Source organism: Penicillium angulare (assembly GCF_028827245.1).
Source record: "Penicillium angulare strain IBT 27051 chromosome Unknown utg000009l_segment0_segment0, whole genome shotgun sequence".
Lineage (NCBI taxonomy): Eukaryota > Fungi > Ascomycota > Eurotiomycetes > Eurotiales > Aspergillaceae > Penicillium > Penicillium angulare.
The window spans coordinates 245,376-264,131 of NW_026623168.1; the positions used below are offsets into that span (position 1 = coordinate 245,376).

An 18,756-nucleotide genomic window follows, 5' to 3' on the forward strand; every position below is an offset into this window, starting at 1 on the left:
CCAGATGAGTCTATCAACGATTGTAACCCGATTATGGAAAAGTTGTGCGAATCCTAGTTTGGAATTTTCATCGGTACATCCATTGAAAGTCAATCAACTTGCTAAATGCTAAATTGGACTATCATAAACATCATTAAGCGCCATTCGCTCTGACCTGTTTCATAACCGGTCACACATCATGACTGTCGTGCAAGCTGCAACCTCAATTATCTTTACGCTGCTTAAGCAACTCCTGACGGAATGCACTCTCCTGCTCAACGACCATCAACGGCAGAGCTCTCCCAATACCAAAAAACACAAACAATGCCCACTTCCACCGGAAAGGGTTAATGACCAGTACGAAGATATACCAATAGATAAGCTCCGCGTATGTAAAGAAATCAAAGGCCTTGGTAGGTGCAAAGCGCTTCATAAACCGAGTGAAATCAATCCAGGTCTTCATCCGTTGCTCGGTGGGACGAGTCAAGGGGTCAGTCAAGAACATGAGAAGGAACCGCGTGTAAATGCCAATATGCATGTTCCCTACGGTACCGATAGCATTGATGAAGGTGCTGTTGTTTGCACAAATATCCGGGTACTTGGGCGGGAAGACTTGAAGATACCAGTTTGGTGGACCATATGGCTCTTCAAAAACAACATCTGGCAAGAAATTCAATGATGGGCGCTTGAATCCGGTCGCCATGACGATGATATCGCCTTCTATCAATCTCTCCTTGCCAGGGCCTCCTTTAGGTACTCCCTGTGCGCGATGGTTGAATGAGATACCTTTCTCTTCGACAGAAACAATATCGCCTCGTAGCCAATGAGCCTTGCCTTCACGAATTTGGTCAAAAAGCTCCGAGTTAGCCATCGGAGTCTCAGTGAAGATTCCATCGTCAGTCGGGGCGATATCTTGTAGATCACGATAGAAGAACTTCTTCAAAAGCCACTCCGGAATCCAAGAGAAAGAAGTTTCCTGACCCAAGACGTTCATAGCGAGCAAAGATTGAACAAGAACATTCCGTGGGATAATCCACTTGTCTGATCGAGACAGGACATCAATTTCAGCAGCGCCAGCCTTGACAGCGAATTCAAGAGCTTCAATAGCACTAGCTCCACTCCCAACAATCAAGATTTTCTTGCCTTTAGCATCCTTGCCATCAAGATTGGAGGAATGGAAGATCCCACCCTTGAATTTCTCCTGATCGGGCAATGTAGGCATTTGTGGATCGCCACAGACACCAATCGCAGTCACGACACCGTCAAACAAGCCATATTCCTCCTCATTGTTATTAATGATCCATTGACCTTTGTCATTTTTCTTCACGGATGTGACACGAGTGTCAAAAACAGTACGTCGCTCGAGATCGTAACGTTTCCACAGAGCCACAATCTGTTCCTTGATCTGCTGCTGGCTTGGATAGGCACTGTCGTAGTGGACGGAAGGGTGAAATCTGTACATCAAACTGTGTACTTGAAGTGCGGAAGTGGAATTTACCCTCTAGAAAATCATTGTTAGCGAAGCCACTTGAATGAATCCATATGAGATCAATCACATACACTCCATATGCCACCCAATCCTTTATCCTGAGCTCTGGACTCAAAAAGCTGTACATCGAACCCATGACCAACACAATGAGCCGCCGAAGAGACCCCAGTTAATCCAGCACCAATGACCGCGACTCTCTTCTTAGGAATTTCAGAATTGCCACTCGATGGAGGAGGTGGGACAGGCGAGAAAATGTATCTCAGCACAGCCTGGGCAATTAAATAGAGCCATGTGAAAGTTTCCACGAAAGGATGTTTAATTAAAGCCAGAATGGGCGACTCTTTTGCGGGCGCCATTGCTGGTGGGGATATTGGTGGTGTGTGTATCTGAGAGAAGAAATTGAAGTGAAAGATCAATGCGCATTAAAGGTGTATTTGTATGGAATTCACCTTGAGGTGACGTTATGGAGTGGAGCAACACAGCTAAGCTTGTTATCTTTTTATTCTTTACTTTTTCCATGTGAAAAATCCTCCAGGCTCCACATGGGCCAACGTCTAGATGTCCTCGGATGCAGATATCCTATGATGGTGCGTCGTGGGACCAGTACCATGACATCATGAAATCCACACTAGTCGGGATGGCATCACAACCTTGGAAGAGTAGGAACTATTACGTGAGATGGACAGGGGTTGTAAAGTGTATGGGTTTAAGCTTTTAATATTAAATTATCAACTAGTTTTCTGCCTGTTATTTTTTATTAACCTTGTAATGTTGATTTACAGTGAAGCTTTGACATGTAGATCTACACAAGTAATACTAGTTCAAGTTGGAATGCATGATGCGCTCAGACTCCACTCTCACCTGAATACTGTATGAACGATATTTTACAAGTCAATTCAAAATGCTCCGATTTCTTGGAGCCGCAAATAGAGCCTTACAGTACATGAATGTACTAGATACACTCAGGCTCGACCTCAAGGCTCCTCTGACTCGGTGAAGTGCCGATAGACATGCATATACACGCTCAATTTAATTATACACGTATAATTAATCTCAAGGCCCCAATTCAGTCGTTCATGATATAACACAACTAGTGGTTTTTGCATACATTCATGTACCCACGGGTAACCTTGTGTTAATTCTAATATCAAATCCAGATAGATACTCCACTCGTCCATAAAAAAGACGTAAACACTAAACACGACAAAATAAGGTATCCTCAACTTCAATTCTACTTCTTCAGAGTCAACCTCTCCCTTGCTTTTGAGAGTGCCTCTTTAGCAACGTTACCATGACGTCTGCGAACAAAATTCTCTGCAACCAAACCGTACTGCAAGGACAATCGTTGACGGATTTCCTGAAGCTTAACGAAGTTAAGATCGCCACCAGGGTGAGGCCTCTCAAAATTAATAGGTGCGGTATTTGTCAACCCCCCAGGTGGTCTAAATTGGTATGTCGTGTCACGCACCTGGCTGGACTGAAACCCCATATTGTGCATTGCATCGCAGAACTGAGTCCATGGCAACGTGGATGTATCTCCAGGCTTAGGTGAGTATAGCATCGCCACGACCTTAAGCGTCTTATTTTTGACCTCTAGCCTAGTTGGTTCCACAACGACCTCGTCCAGCCTTGCCCTTTTATTGCGTGGTGGCCCGTCTCCTGAACCCCCGGGAGTAACCTGTTCCACGTGTGCCACGCCTTCCTCTTCCTCGCTTTCCTCGATTGATTCCAACTGGGAGTGGGCACGTTTATTGCTCTTCCTCTGAGCGCTTCGTCTACGCCGAAGCTGCTCAAATTGAACCGCGCTATATCCAGTAACCACATTCTTCGCTGGGTCTAAGATTTCGCGGTCCACTACACGCCAAAATCTCCACATTAAGCCATTCGCTGTCCCAAGCTCCTGCTGTAAGATGTCATTCTCATAGTGCCTCTCAGTGAAAAAGTAATCTGCTGCTGCGACCACATCTTCGTCGTTGCGAATTTCATCCACTGCATGACCGTCGATCCAATCTTGGGTTTGAAGGTCTAGTAGGTCGACAGGCGTCTCACCTTCAAATTCCCTAAAGATCAAGCTTCCATTTTCTCCTTGGTGTCGTTCGATCTGATCCATGCATTGTGTCATCAATACAAAGTCAGACATGATTGCCTTCACGTACCCAGTAAGCAACCGATTAGTTTCTATTGCTTTCTTTCTGTCGCCCGACCTCCACACAAATTCCCTCAATATGTCCCCGGCGTTCGCATAACCTACAGTCTGCCGGATGAATTTGCAAGACTCAAAGATATACTGTAAAGCTAAGTCCTTGTCGGATTTGGGGTTTACCACGGTGAAATGCCAAGTGGCACTGGAGTCCTCCTCATTGAGTGGTGGAGCATATTCATCTGGAATCGTAGGTTGTCGGACACGGACTTTACCTTTAAATGGGCTGCTAGCTGGTACGGCTTGCCATAATGCACGACGAAAGAGGTCCATATCGTTCTCCAATTGAGCTCCGAGTCTGAGGATGCTGGCTTGGATATCCCCACCTAGAGCCTGGTTATCATCAGCAGTACCACCTTCAGTGTACTGATTGTAGTGACGTCGGAGCAGATTCCGGAGATTGCTAAACCTGCGATAGTAACCTTGCCATGCACCCAAATTAAGAAAAGCGGCATGTATCATTGTAATAATCGCGGTCTTGCGAACCTCCGCGACTTCGTAGTCTGTTCCCTCCCAGATAATTATGTAATACATATGCGCTGTTATTTCACGAATGGTTTCATAAACGTATCCAGGGTCATTTCGAAGTAAAAATACATGATCTATAGCAGCATTCCTTCTGGCATCTATAAGAGGCAGCAAGGCGTCAAAATCTTGCAATCGATTTATTATGCGATATTGTGGCGCCGCGCTAAGACTCCTGATGATAGTATCGTTCGCAACCACTGGAATACCATCTGGAGATGGAGCAATAAGATCAGCCTCACTTTGCTCCATGATACCCATGCAGCATTTAACTAGGAATGCGTATAAGCGAGATTGGATTTCCATCGTGACTAGTCCCTTAGTAGCAGTCATACAGCCGCCCTCACCCATTTGATCAGCAGGAACCACATTGCCGTACCACGCTGCTGTGTTTTGATCCAAGAATTCCATGCCAAAATCGGAGGACCAAGCCCGAACATATCTCATTTCGTCCAATTCGCATGAAGAACAGTCAGCACCGTAGAAAGCTGATGGCATGGTAAAAGCTCGATCATTGAACATGTTCAAAAGAAGTTCATTGTTCATATTCAATAAATCTTCTCGGTTGATAAACCCCCATCGGAGGAGGTCATATTTGCCTTCGTTGGGCCGTTTGAGTATACAGGTCTCAATATCCATCCGATGATAGTGGTTTAAGCTTTCATTCCATCTGATCTCATTAAAGTACCGATTATTATGTTCCTCTGCAGTTTGTTTCCATGCCGCCTTCAAGATCTTTTCGCGAACACTTCTAGACTTTGCCTTCCACTTGCTGATAATTTCCATTCTATGTGTCATGTAAATGGTACGCAGAGATCCCCAAGAGTCGAAAATATCGGTGGCGAGAGGATAACGTAGCACATCAACCGCCTGTACTGTGAGAGGAAACGAAGTTGGAAAAGGATGAATTCTGAGATCATCCTTGAAAGCCTCTCGAAAATTTTGTTCACGCTCTTCATCCATGTTTACCATCATATCGAAAGTATGCATGACAAGTTGATTTTGATATGCATGGGTATGCAATGGAATCCAACAACGTAGCCAGCTCATAACTGCAGCGAACCTGTTCAACTGATCTACCGGCATCCTCCCTGTCGAGTGACATAGGCGGTTGGCAAGTGCCGCACAGACGTTAGCTCTCCAAGGCAAGGGATCAATGGCATTAAATATCCATGTTCTCCGTTCTCTTAGTCTCCGGGCCTTCTCGGACTCAATGTCTAACTGGGCTTGACTAAGCCCTCCGGATGTGATGCCATCGAGAACTGCTTGTATATGATGGTCGATGGTTTCTCGTATCAGCTGCTGTCTAAGCTGTTCTCTTTCCTCCCCAGTGGCAACCTCGATGAAAGAATCATCATAAGCGGTAGTAATTTCGTCTATCTGGCGACCCAAGGATTCCCTAAGGGTTGATGTCGTGGTCGCCGGTGAGGACATATTGATCAGCCTTGGAAGAGGTCAAGTGTTCTAGTGTAATTTAAAAAATCAGCTGGGCCTTATCAATTTGAACATGTATACTATGGTGTATAAAGGAAATGAAGGCATCAAACATACTTCACAGCAATAGTATCCAGCAACCAACACAGTGACTCCAAAAATAAGATCAGGTTCTAGGTTGTGAAGTTGAGTTATATGGCAGTCGCCAAATGTGCAGGTACTAGACTTTTGAAACTCGATGAGAAAATCATATTTTATAGGCGTTTCTAAGGCTTAAAGAAAATAAGAAATGAGAGTCTTCAAAGACCCTGTGCCTTCATCAAAGGCTCGACAGTTTATCCCACGGGAAGATCCCAGGTGAATAGAACGATTGAATAGAGACAGAAACTCGGATAAATGCATTTAGATACTCTATCAATGCACATGTGGGTTGCAACGATCGTAGAAACAAAGAAACCCGACAAATTTACACCCTCCTTCAAGTTTTGAGCGATGTAATGCGTGCGGTGCCTCATTTTGGTGTGAATGTGCATGAGATGTGTTCTTTGTTGCTACTAGTATGCGTGGAGAGACAGATGCTTTGCCCTTTGTCGCAAAAATACAAGTATCAAAGAAAATATATTGAAAGACAAAACGTATGATGGCTATTGGGCCAAAAGAAAGTCCGATGACAGCTTCAAATAAGCTCGGGCCTCGGAAGCTATGGTTGAAATTTGAACTCGAAGACTTAATACTACTAGTACGCGCCGTTGGTAGTACTATCTGCACCTTGGAAGCCAATGCTGAGGCAAGGTCTTCTATCTATATCCATCATGATGGATTACTCTTTAGCGCACGCCTAGTAGTAGGTTGAAGTTCAAGTTGAAGGCACCTGGGCTGGCAGTTGAAGTATTTTGGAACATCTTTTAATATATAAGGTCATTTAGCAGTTCTTAGAACAACATGCATGCAGCTTCACCGAATCTTACTTACCAACTCCACTGCATTTTATCTGGGTTTGATGTACAAAGGGTATCAGGAAGATCCAAGTCTCCAGTCCCCCGGTATGCAGGGAACGATCTAATTTACTGGAAGGAAAGAAAGGGAAACCAGACAAGAAAGCATCACAACAGAAGGAGCAAGGTCTGGGTAACAAAGAAAGGTGAAAACGCGAAAGCACCCTCCCAAGAATAGATTGGGAAAGGGGCCTGCTTGAGAGAAGCGAGAGAAAGAGCAAATAAGATGCGACTCGTAGCAGGACGTGAAAAGACATTCGTAAAAGGATTGCAAACCAAACCACGACCTGCCGTAAATTCGATCGAATTCCAACACCAAAAAAAGTCAACTTTCGCGTAGTAATACAATCACCATCGCAAAGGTTGATCTAGGCCGTTCTTGTCACTGTCGTGGGACTATTTACGATTTAAGAACCAGCTGGATCGTTTACCAGAGGACTCTTGTGATTGCACTCCTGCAACAGCTGCGTTTTCGATCGGTCCATCCGATCCACCGCCACCACGAAGTGGCTTTGCAATGCGAGACCCTCCGAAGCTGAAACCGCCATTGCTGTCCATAGATGGGAGGCCGCGCGTAGAACCTTGCTTGGCAGCCTCTAATCGCTCCTTCACTGCTGTAAGCTGCGCTTCGAATCTGTGTAGATGGTTAGCAATGGTGATATTAAGATAGAGACGATGGGAAATTCATACCGATGATTGGCCTGGGTTAGCTTCTCTTGGCTTTCTTGAAGTAAGCTTTCAAGGCTAGCAATGCGCTCATTTCGGGCAATCAATTTGCGCTCCGCAATAGCCACTTCCTTCTTCAGACTGCTGTTTTGTTCCACAAGTTGTCGTTGGACATGAGTCAATTGTTCCAAGTTGCGTTCTAAGAAGGCCATCTTCTTTTGCTGAGCCCTGTTGTTGGATGATCGAAGGACGTTATTGTACTGTTCTCGAGCCTCATCCAATGAAATTTCGAGTTCTACCACACGCTCGCAGCGATTTTGTAGGTCTCTCATCAGGGATTTCTTCATAGCGTCGAACTCAGCAATTTGCTGCTGCAACGTTTTGCTAGCTGCACCATTCGAGGAGGTGCGGGATTGCGTATCGACGAGGGATTCTCGCATTTTGGCCAGTTCCTCATTCTTGCGAGTGATTTCAGTGCGTAGTTCGTCAACTGCCGCGGTCTCGGTTTCCTTGCGACTGACGAAAGACTTTTCTAATCGCTCACGGACCTCTTCGACATCACTCTCACCCAAATTTCGAGTTAAGAGACCTTCGTATTCTTGTTGAACTTCGTGTAGTTTCGTCTCCAACTCAACACGGCGGCTGTCCTGCAGCTCGCGTAAGTCGCCTCGGTCGGTCATAGTCAATTCGGCTTGACGAATGAACCCTTGAGTTTCCAGAAGGCTTGTACGAAGCTCAAGGATGTCATCCGGCGCAACAGTCTCTCCGGATGCGCTGACTTCGTGAAGGGCATCAACACGGTGAATTAGATCCTGTAACTTGCGTTCATTATCTGAAAACACCTCACCACCCAGGTCGAATCCAGCCATCATCTTGGCCATCTTTTCGGCCTTCTTCTTCTCTTTCTCGTCCAGCGCTGCGGTAGTCTCCTTGGCCCTCATGCGTACATCAAGAAGCTGTTGCTTTACCTCATCTAATTCACCTGTGAGTTCAGAGTTGGCCTCGCGGAGGCCATCCATCGTAATCGCAGCTTCTTTGCCTTCGTAGGAAACCTTTTCGAGTTGCATGCGTAACTCATTGACCTCGGTGTTCAGTCGATCGTTGTCCTTGCCAGACCGTCCAGCGTTCTCTTTTATAGACTTCAATTCCTCTCGAGCCTCGCGCAAACTGCGCTCGACGTTGACAATGTGAGATTCTTTCTCTGCGATTTGATCCTGCAATTCATTCTCGCGGCGAAGGAATTCTTCCCGCTCGTCCTTCTCCAATACGAGGCTGGGAGTGCTGGAGCGGTCTCCAAGGCGAGAGTCGGGGCGTGGAGTGTCTGCTCGAGCTGCCTCCTGCAAGCGGGATGGAGTAGCCGGGCGAGGAGTGCGTACCTCTGCCTTCGCAGCGCTGACAACTTCATTTCCGCGAGCTGGGGTCCATTGATCCTTGGGCACACTGTCACCACCACGCCACGTATTGACTTCACTTTCTAGAGCAGAAATATATGTCTCAAATGTAGTCATTTGGGTTTGGGCCTTGCGAAGAAGCTGCTTCATCTCAGCTGGGCTCAATTCGGCGTTGACCTTCGCCTTGTTCTTGATAGCCTTCGCTCGAACACCGAATCGCAAAGTAGAAATCGTTTCAGCGTCATTGTAACTACTGGGCGAACAATTGATAATCAAGGTTGTTCGAGAGTTACCACCAAGAGACTCCTGTAGAATTCGAGTGAGTTTCGAATCACGGTACGGAATGTGAGTTGATTTTCCGTCAGTGAGCGCATTGATGACCATTCCAAGAGCACTTAAACTCTTATTAATCTTCTTGGCTTCTTCCAGTGTCTGACCACTGGCTCCCGTCTTCCCGACTTTCTCACTACCAGCCAAATCGACCAAGAAAAGCTGGCCACTCTTGGCTGACCCGGTTTCGACGTTCTTCTGGCTGATCGTGACAACGAAGATGGAGTGGGAGCGAGATGATTCCTGGTTCATGTTGGTGGCAGCTACAGCTCGAGCATTTCCACCCCGACGCATCACTTCGTAAACCTCCTGCACGCTTGACACATAGACTTCCAACAACCCCTTGACGTAAACACCACGAGCCTTCTCTTCGTGTACCGGTAGATTGTCGTTATGCGGTACCAACAGATCACGAATTCGTTCCATGTAAATCTCCATATAGCTGACCCGCACGGTGTATTCGATGTTGCTCGGACTAGTCAAGATGCTGGCGAAAATTTGTTCAATAATACGCGGGATTATACCCTTGCCCTCATCGTCATCGATATCAGATCCCATCATTGTATACGACTTTCCGGCACCAGTCTGACCATATGCAAAAACCGTTCCGTTGTATCCATTCAGAATATCATCGACAGTGGGTCGGATCGAGAAATCGAAGATATCGGCTTGCGCAGAGCCCATCGGAAAGACGCGATCAAAGGTGAAGGACCCTGTTCCCTCTCGGGACTGAAAATCCAAATTAGCACGTCTCCTTGTCGTTTCGTAGATCGATTATATTCTCACGTTGATCGCGCACGATTCCTCATTTTCGAAGTCGACAACCGGCGTACCACCAGAGCCCAATTCAACCTTGTTCTGGGGACGGAAACGGGCGACCACTGTGCACTTTGTGTTAGCTATGTTGCTTGTCTAAACACTGAATATTCGGTGTTATGGCTAAATACCCTTAATCGTATTCGACCCCGCAGACCTGTTGATGGTGTTAGTGGGACGCCTGGAGAGCAGAATCCAGCGGAGGAATATACTCACGCCATATTTGCAGTTCACAAGAATGAGCGAAAGAAAAAAAGCCCCGACGAGGGGCAGACCAATGTTGAGGGGCTTCGAGTTGTGTCACGGGGGGTTTTCTGCCTTGGGGGGGTCCAGGGTCAGGGGGTTCCTCCACTAAAGCGGAGAAAAGTAAAGGGGAAAAAATGAATGAATGAAGAATCAGAAACGCAAACAAAAAACCCGCAACACGTAGCGAATCCAGCACACCAGGCGGGATTTCCGAGGTTGAAAGAGAGAAAAGTAGAATAGTGGTGTGGATGTGGATTTGTTGACAGTCGCCCGTTTGAGTTGCTGCCGACCGCCCCGGAGTTGACGCGATGATCTACATAGTACAAAGCGGCCATTCTACTATGTATAGCCACATTTATGCTCGAATTTTCATATTTGAGGATTTTTATGGGTTGGCTAATAATATACTTGGTTATTAATGTAATTGACTAGTCAGATAATTAGATATCAGTGTTATTTACACTAAGCTTGTACTATGGCATAGATAGTAGTGAGTATATGTAGACTACAAGATTAGACCATGAATGTATCAGTCAACAAATGTTTCCAATATTTTGCAATATTCAAGTGATAATGCGACGACCAAAGAAAAAAGAAGAAGAAAAGGAAAGGAAAGGAAAGAAAAGAGGAGAAAAGAAAAGGAAACAGAAGGAAAAAAAAGTGCTATGGAACGAAATGGGAATGGTTGATGCACACACAGAAAGATGCAACAAGAAAACAAAACTTCCCTGCGATGACAAAAAGCAGGTACCAAAGACAAAAGAAGACCAGGCGCCCCAAACCCCACGCTGTGCAGATTAAACGGCCCGATTGAAGGCGATTATGCACTTCGGTATTTCCATCCGCGGGCTTGTTTCGGCCCCAGCATCGGACAAACTTTAAAATAATGTATAAACGCAACCCATCAGTGCAGAAGAGGTATCAAACCAGGAAAAACCAGGACATTTAGTCCTCCCAGCTCTTTTCCACAGTCTCTCGGACACGTTTAATATATTCTTTGCGATTGTCCTTGTAAAGGTTGGAAGCCTCAACGTTGGCGGGGGAGGAGGTGTTAGGGTCATTGAGTAAACTAGAGGTGACAATGTACAGTCAGTGACTTATGTTCGCAAAAGTGACACACACGAAACGATAACAGAAAAGGGCAGAATAGATGGTCACGCTACCTTTGAATGCTTGTCAGGATAGCCGCCACATCGTAAGTCGGGCTCCAGCGGTTTTGGAGAATATCCAAGCAGAGTTCTCCAGTGCCGTAAACATTAGGATGGAACATTTGACTAATGAATTTCACTCCAGGCGGCTTGTTCGGGTATTGCTCCTCAAAATTCATCACCAAGCGAAAGGTACCATCTTCAAATGGCGTGTCTGCGGGGCCAATTATGACGGCATTCCTACAGGCGAATCAGCGGGTTGAAACTCAATATCGAAATGGGTGAAACAAATGGTCAATTACCATGTCATGACATTATCAGCAACAGGTGAAGCGGAAACACCGGCGGGAGGATCGGTTTGCATGCGCTATAATCATGAAGTTTGCATTAGCGGGGTGGCCATGAAATCGATCGTAAGGACCTTGGTGGGAGGATGGGGAGCGAAGATAGCAATGGAGGAATAGGATTGAGGACGTCAAATTGGAAAAGAAAAATAATTTGTTGAGAAAGATGTAGAGTTCTCGAGTCAAGATACATGTTGACATATTTTAATCACCTAATGACATTCCTCCATTGCTTCAAGCTGCTGGGTACTGACCTTGAAGTCACGCATAAGACGACGACGGGCGGATGTGGACATGACGGCGGAATGTAATGCGTAGGTTGAGGAATACAACGGGAATATGGAAAATCGTGGTAGTTGTTGGAGGAGGCAAGACGAAGCTCCAGCGTTTGCAGGACTATGGCGTTCCTCTCAACGAGCACGCGGGAGGAGGGGAACAACGCCGGATTAACAGCCCAAATGGGGAATATGTCCGGATAAGGCTGCAGAGGTTTATCCGAGATCTAGCATTATGTCATGTCATGTGATCATCAACAGCCTCGGCCCAGGCGGTTAAAGGCGGGTGCGGCAACGGATGCACGCCGTGGTACTTTTACTTCTCAAGGCTGTAAGAATGTTGATTGCTCTTTCTTCTCTGCATCTATTGTTGTCGAGACTCTCTTTTCTTCACTGATCAGTCAGGTCTACTCTATTTACGAAGCCACCATGATTCCTCCTACAGGGCTGTCCGTCCGGCTCTCCAAACGAGTTGCCGTCCCCGCATTCCGCGCTCAAAGGCAGTTCAGCTCCGCACGCCCGAGTTTGAAGGAGATCCAGGAGGCCTATATTCTAAGTGCTGCCAGAACACCAACTGCGAAGGTAAGTCCTTGTAGGTAAAAGGAACTTCAAAAGACTCAGAATACTAACAATCGGGTCATTAGTTCAATGGTTCATTCACCTCCCTCTCGGCGCCCGAGCTCGGTGCTGTAGCCATCAAATCCGCCCTTAGCAAGTCGAATATCCCAGTCGACAAAGTCACCGATGTATATATGGGAAATGTGCTGCAAGCGGCTATTGGCCAGGCCCCAGCTCGTCAGGCAGCTATGTTTGCAGGGTTAGCCTCTACAGTAGAATCCACAACAATCAACAAAGTGTGCGCATCAGGTCTTAAGGCGGTAGCTCTTGCGGCCCAGAATATCCAGCTAGGTCTTGCAGAGGCCCAAGTGGCAGGTGGTATGGAGAACATGTCCAGAGTTCCATATTACCTACCCCGATCTTCTCAACTGCCTCCCTTTGGAGAGATAAAATTGCAGGATGGGTTGATCAAAGACGGCTTGATGGATGTGTACAACCAATTCCACATGGGTATCTGCGCCGAGCAAAGCGCAAAGAAGTATGAAATCTCCCGAGAACAGCAAGACGAATACGCCATTAGTTCATACGAGCGAGCCCAACAGGCATGGAAAGAGAACCGATTTGCAGACGAGATTGCCTCCGTTACTATCAAGGACAAGAAAGGAGAGACTCTGATTGAGAGAGACGAGGGATTCGAGAATCTGCGTGCAGACAAGCTCAGGACTCTTAAGCCTGCTTTCCTGCGTGATGGCACTGGCACTGTAACCGCAGGCAACTCTTCTACCATGAATGACGGTGCGTCCGCTCTAGTCTTGGGTAACAGAGATCTTGCCCGTGAGTTCGGTACTGGTGGACGTGCACTAGCCCGTATTGTGTCCACAGCTGATGCTGCCATTGACCCGGTGGACTTCCCTGTTGCTCCCTCCAAGGCTGTTCCGATCGCATTGGAGCGTGCTGGTATTACTAAGGACCAAGTTGCTGTTTGGGAGTTCAACGAAGCTTTTGCCGCGGTCATTAAGGCTAATGAAAAGGTAAAAATCAAGTCCTGAATTATGCTCCTTTTTGATGATGCAAATTACTAACTCAAATTTCTCCCAGATTCTCGGTCTTGAGAATGCCAAGGTCAACATGCTTGGTGGTGCAATCTCACTGGGCCATGCTCTGGGTAGCTCTGGATCTCGTATCCTGGTCACTCTGCTCCACCAGTTGCAGCCAGGCGAGTATGGCGTTGCTGCTATCTGCAATGGAGGTGGCGCAGCTACTGCTATGGTTATCCAGAAGTTGGATCGCGTGGACTAAACCAACACATGCACCATTCAGAAATATTTCCCATGATACCCTCATCATCCCACCCAGGTTGCTTTTGGCACCTCTCTGTAATTTCAACGCATATCCCCTGAAAATATATTTCGCGAATTTTAGTAAATCGCATTTGAATCATCTTGTTGTCCCTCTAGCTTTTACTCTTGATATAATGAAAAAACAAAAAGAACCTTGGAATGACGAATCAATTGGCATAATCTGGGGTCTACTATATAGTACCTAGTAGGCAGTACATACTGAGATATATGCCTTGAGGTTGTGATTTTACTACTAGTACATAGTAGTAGTATTCAAGGTCCAACATTTGCTTGGAAGCCCCGGGCCGGACTACATATTATTATCCATGGATGTAACCACGTGCTAGAATTAATAGGAAATTTGATATACAGTATTACAGATTTATTATAATAAATGATATCATATATTTAGTATTATCCATCATGATGTTCACTGCCCTGTTAGTATGCTCCAGCCTTTGTAGACGGGCCGAAGTACGCTAGTCCATATCGGGCACCTATAACATCGCGTTCAAAACGTTCAGATCTCACGAACTTCTTCTCTCATTCCACATTTCGTCTGTCTATTCCGATGCATCATTAAAACCGCAAATTAACTCTGTGATCGGAGTGATCTTCTTTTTGTCTCTTCTCCCACCCCAAAGAAGAAAAGATTAAAGAACAACATGTCTCAGCCCATTGAGTTGAGCATTTTCCCTTCTTGCTTTGGAGCCATTGACTGGTCGCCGGATGGAGAGATTGCAGTAGCAGCAGGTGACCAAGTCCATATCTTTGTACGTGGAAATATTCGAACATTATTCATCAGACGTTACTGACGTTCTACTAGACCTGGAAGCCTAGCGAGCAAAACAACTCAGAAACAAATGGCTGGCACGCAACCCGCATTCCGCGAGTAAATGCCTTCACAAGTGACGAGTGGGGAGTGGTCTTCCCCCAAAACCGAGAGGATGCCTCAATCGGCGTTGAACAATCACCAAGCACTGTCCTTGGGCTTACCTGGTCACCATCAGGTTTAGCGAGGTATCGTCGGAGCGTTTTGGCGATTTTGACGTCAAATTTGATCCTATCCCTTTGGGAACCGATTGGGCCCAATGGCCAATGGATTCGACTTACCATTGTCAACCACGCACTCTACCCAAGCTCTGACCCGTCCCAGGATCTCGGGGGAGCTGATCTCAGAAGCTCAAATATCCGTTCCTTCCAATGGTGCACACCTATTCAAGTTCCACAACTCAATACGTCAAGTTCAAAAGTGCCGCCTGAATCTCGATGGGGTGTACAACTACTAGCCGTGACAACTGATGCCAACGAAATCGTTTTGCTACGGGTACATCGACCGGCCGGGCTTCAAGCTTCATCACAAGCATATGTTATAAAGAAACTTCACGCTCATCTTCTTGATGGAGCCGAAAAACAGTTTCCGATGGTACATGCCGGCTCACTCTTTCAAAAGGCACTTCAGTCGAAATCTCGCATCACCTCCATTTCGTGCAGCCCGTGGCTTAACTTAAGCAATTTTGCAAATGTATACTCAGCAACTACTGTAATCGCTGTTGTTTATGGGTCACAACTCCGGTTTTTACAGGCTAAGATTGGATTGATGGATACGTACCCACATGAAGAAATGACACCTCGACACGAGGTAATGGTCGATTTCAAAGATCATGAAATAACAAAAGCGTCTCAAAATTGGGATTCGCATCGAATATCAGGGCCTCTTAAATGGTTGCACACGGTATGTGAGCCAGAAAGCTTCCAAGCTGAGAGCCGTTAATTGACTTTGACTTATGACAGGGACAATCCGAAAAAGCTACACTTTCAGTGGGTACACTTGGTAGCATTCTTACCATCTCATGCCCCCTGAGTATCTGGGATTGCAGCAATCCAAACATGGACGAGATAGATGTCGCTGAATGGCCCTTTTCAGACGAAACAGACCAAAATACTCATCACATGCAGCCTATTTCAAGTGAGTGGTAAAATTTCCTTATGTTCTAGAATCTAGCTTATTTCTACAGGTTTGATTAATATGGATAATGAGGATAATGCCACCTCCACCCTTCATCTCGGCACAGCTGGACGATTTGGAGGTGCAATCGATATTTCTGAATCTGGAGATCTCAGTAATTGGCATGTTCCACAGTGGAAGAAGCAGGTTACGCGTTATGAGGAGGGATATGATTTGGACCGTGATCTAGGAGGCCACACTGTCACTCGCATCTGGGGCTTATCGGCCCATCGTGGATTAATCGCATTTCTATTCACTATGCATCCGACCAACATGATCGAATACCGAATGATATCTACCGAGAAAACTTTCCTCGGGTTCATCGACGAAACAACCGGCAAGCCTCCTGATTATCACGCATTATTCTTGCCAAGCTCTGAAGGAAATGAAGGGAATTCTGCTCGTGAACAACGAGCCAAAGTTATATCGTTTATTTTATCTACAACAGAGCAGGAGAGCGACGCAGACCCTGAAAACCAGAAGCTATCTTATGCTGCAGTTTGTTGTGCCATAGTGGACAAACACAGTGAATCGATCCGAGCGCAAGCTCAAAGGTGTTTGGAACGACTATCATCTAGCAACGCAGAGGCGGATCTGAGCGAGGAAATCTCCAAATGCAACGATGGGTCTTCTACAATATCTGCCAGGAAAAGCAACGACCGTACTGGACCTGGTAGCCGGCTTTATGAATGGTGTGAAATTTGCGACGCGGGTATATCATGGGAATCGCCGAGAGAAGCGCAGTGTGAAAACGGTCACTTATTTGGTAAGTATCTATCCTATATCGACACTTTATCTAACGTGGTGCTAACGTGTCTTGCCTTAAGTGCGCTGCGGACTAAGCCTTCTGGCCATTCAAGAACCCGGCATGTCCAAATTTTGCCCTTTTTGCCGGACAGAATATTTTGATGAGGACCTTTTGGCTCGTACGCGTGGCGGCGACGTTAGTGAAACATTTGTGCAGCTTTTTGAGGCGTTCGATACCTGCATATACTGCAACAGAAAGTTCCAGGCTAGCATCCAGGGTTAGTAGTGGGCGAAAATAACCACCAAACCAGCAGGAAGAAATGAAGAATTCGGCGCTGATCTCTTAATCCTTTCTTCTCCAGGTTGATTTGATATGTTCATCTTTACTTTGAGTTTTCTTTTTTTATTTGGGATGAAGAGGTTCACCGTGTCATGTTAACCCAAGCAGCTTACCTGCTATGGGATCCCATTCATCATCCCAGCGCCGAGTGCTTTCTTTCTGAGCACCCTCGCGTAGGGCCTCAAGCTTCTTGTCGTCTCCGAATAATTGAACCAGTTGTTCTGATAGTTCATTTGAACTGCCAAATCCCATCCCATTCACTCCCTCCGTCACCAGCTCAGGCCATGCCTCGAAGCGATCCCAGCCCACGACGGGCAGACCAGCACCAAACATATCGACGACTTTCATTGGCAGGTCTACTCCGCTACTACTAGTATGCAGACTTACACCGAGCGAAGCAGAGGCCAAAAGTTTTGCATAATCTGACATACTCAGCCAGGCTGTGCGAATGGTAACCTTCCCAAGCTTGCCCGCGGCTTCCAGGCTTCTGATTTCCTGAAGGTACATTTCCTTTTGAGGGCCTTTGCCCGTGATGATCGCTAGGATCTCAGGCAAGTCGGATTGCGAAGTAGCAAGGGCGGAATACTGTAGCAAGGCTTCGATGAGAATAGAAAAGTCTTCATCAGGCGTCCACGAAGTCGAGCTGACCAGCACCCGCATGTTTCCCGACTCCAAGGCAGCGCGCATAGGTTTCGCTTCGGGGAGCTGTGTTAGAAATTGGATGCGTGCATCAGGGTCCATGATTGGACTGAAGTGGCTTGCAGGGCGATCATGCAGAGGCAAGATGGGAGCTTGCAGCTTGATGTCTTTCTTGAGGACCGAGCGCATTGCGTCGGTTACACAGAAATGGGCGGTTGCTGATTTGCAGAAGATCTTCTCGTACTGCAATGACAGTTTCACAAGCGGATGACTGGCGCCTAGTTTCAATGCCAGGATAGAGTATCCGAAGTTATGCCAATCGATGACGAGCCGGGTTTGCCGCAGGAAGCAGGATAGGGAGGCCACAGCTAGGCAAGGAATGGAGGGGGGATTCTTCTCCGGTCAGCACATGTTCACCTCGTTTGTTTGTCTGTTTACGATGTTGGGGATTATATACCTGGACCAACAGCCATCGTGATGGGGAGGTGGTATATGCCAGACAACGCCATAGGCATACAATCTGAAACAGCACCTTCAATGGACCATATAAGATGAAGAGGAGTTTATTGCTTGTTTGTAGGATGGCTGGATGAGGTCGGATAGGTACGATGGAGATATTCGGATGTGAGATAATGTCAGGATGAGGATCGGAATCTGCTTATACACATAAGAGATCAGCAATTGAATTGATTTATCGTCAGATTCAGCAAGATGCATCCTTCCTCCAAATCCGAGGACCTACCGGCATATCCAATTATCACCACCTCTCCACCATTTCGAGCAATACTCAATGCATGATATTGCATGCGCGGACTGTGGCCAATGTCTCCTAACACAAGAATCTGTACGCTTGTTTTCGTTTTCGGTCGCGAGGAGCTCTCTCCGGATGGCGCTGAGCGGGGATCATACTGCGATGGGAGTAGAAATATCAACAGCGTCAACACGCTGAAAACACAGAAGGCAACATTGATGAGTGTCTCAATCATGACGAGCGTGACCACAGGCGCATCCCTCTGAACAGCACCCAGCCTTAACAATGTGTGATGTGTCCAAAGCAGATGCGTTGATTGTTGATTGTCGGTCGCGATAAGGCAATCACGTGCCTGCCCCCCAAGGTCCGCGAAACACAATTGAGGAAGAACTAACGTTAACTCAAGTAAGTCTCTTAGTGTCGGTGCTCGTCCACTTGAGTGGAGCACCTTTCGACTTACCTGGCCAATTCAATATCAGCCCTACGAATACGACGCGCAATGCTTGTCACACTCCTCACTACCTGACTCCCGATT

General features: G+C 46.6%; 7 protein-coding genes across 7 annotated transcripts; 2 read left to right on the plus strand and 5 right to left on the minus strand.

Moving 5' to 3' along the window:
• Positions 1-202: 202 nt before the first annotated feature.
• Positions 203-1,824, minus strand: N7478_011641 (flavin-containing monooxygenase; the record flags this gene model as incomplete). The annotated part of the gene is made up of 2 exons (XM_056927855.1): positions 203-1,480; positions 1,540-1,824. 2 exons carry the CDS (start codon positions 1,822-1,824, stop codon positions 203-205), a joined length of 1,563 nt encoding a protein of 520 aa, XP_056773582.1.
• An 875-nt stretch (positions 1,825-2,699) lies between these two features.
• Positions 2,700-5,627, minus strand: N7478_011642 (uncharacterized protein; the record flags this gene model as incomplete). The annotated part of the gene is made up of 1 exon (XM_056927856.1): positions 2,700-5,627. One exon carries the CDS (start codon positions 5,625-5,627, stop codon positions 2,700-2,702), a length of 2,928 nt encoding a protein of 975 aa, XP_056773583.1.
• A 1,391-nt stretch (positions 5,628-7,018) lies between these two features.
• On the minus strand, positions 7,019-10,046 carry N7478_011643 (putative kinesin family protein (KinA); the record flags this gene model as incomplete). The annotated part of the gene is made up of 5 exons (XM_056927857.1): positions 7,019-7,256; positions 7,313-9,738; positions 9,796-9,890; positions 9,957-9,982; positions 10,042-10,046. 5 exons carry the CDS (start codon positions 10,044-10,046, stop codon positions 7,019-7,021), a joined length of 2,790 nt encoding a protein of 929 aa, XP_056773584.1.
• A 970-nt stretch (positions 10,047-11,016) lies between these two features.
• On the minus strand, positions 11,017-11,859 carry ubc2 (E2 ubiquitin-conjugating protein RAD6; the record flags this gene model as incomplete). Its single annotated transcript, XM_056927858.1, has 4 exons — positions 11,017-11,140; positions 11,235-11,459; positions 11,522-11,586; positions 11,818-11,859. 4 exons carry the CDS (start codon positions 11,857-11,859, stop codon positions 11,017-11,019), a joined length of 456 nt encoding a protein of 151 aa, XP_056773585.1.
• A 408-nt stretch (positions 11,860-12,267) lies between these two features.
• On the plus strand, positions 12,268-13,695 carry N7478_011645 (thiolase family protein; the record flags this gene model as incomplete). Its single annotated transcript, XM_056927859.1, has 3 exons — positions 12,268-12,420; positions 12,483-13,427; positions 13,495-13,695. The coding sequence occupies 3 exons, from the start codon at positions 12,268-12,270 to the stop codon at positions 13,693-13,695; spliced, it is 1,299 nt and encodes a 432-aa protein (XP_056773586.1).
• Positions 13,696-14,401: 706 nt separating this feature from the next.
• Positions 14,402-16,774, plus strand: N7478_011646 (uncharacterized protein; the record flags this gene model as incomplete). Its single annotated transcript, XM_056927860.1, has 5 exons — positions 14,402-14,509; positions 14,563-15,471; positions 15,531-15,705; positions 15,755-16,510; positions 16,572-16,774. 5 exons carry the CDS (start codon positions 14,402-14,404, stop codon positions 16,772-16,774), a joined length of 2,151 nt encoding a protein of 716 aa, XP_056773587.1.
• Positions 16,775-16,921: 147 nt separating this feature from the next.
• Positions 16,922-17,659, minus strand: N7478_011647 (chitobiosyldiphosphodolichol beta-1,4 mannosyltransferase; the record flags this gene model as incomplete). The annotated part of the gene is made up of 1 exon (XM_056927861.1): positions 16,922-17,659. One exon carries the CDS (start codon positions 17,657-17,659, stop codon positions 16,922-16,924), a length of 738 nt encoding a protein of 245 aa, XP_056773588.1.
• Between the last annotated feature and the right edge of the window lie 1,097 nt (positions 17,660-18,756).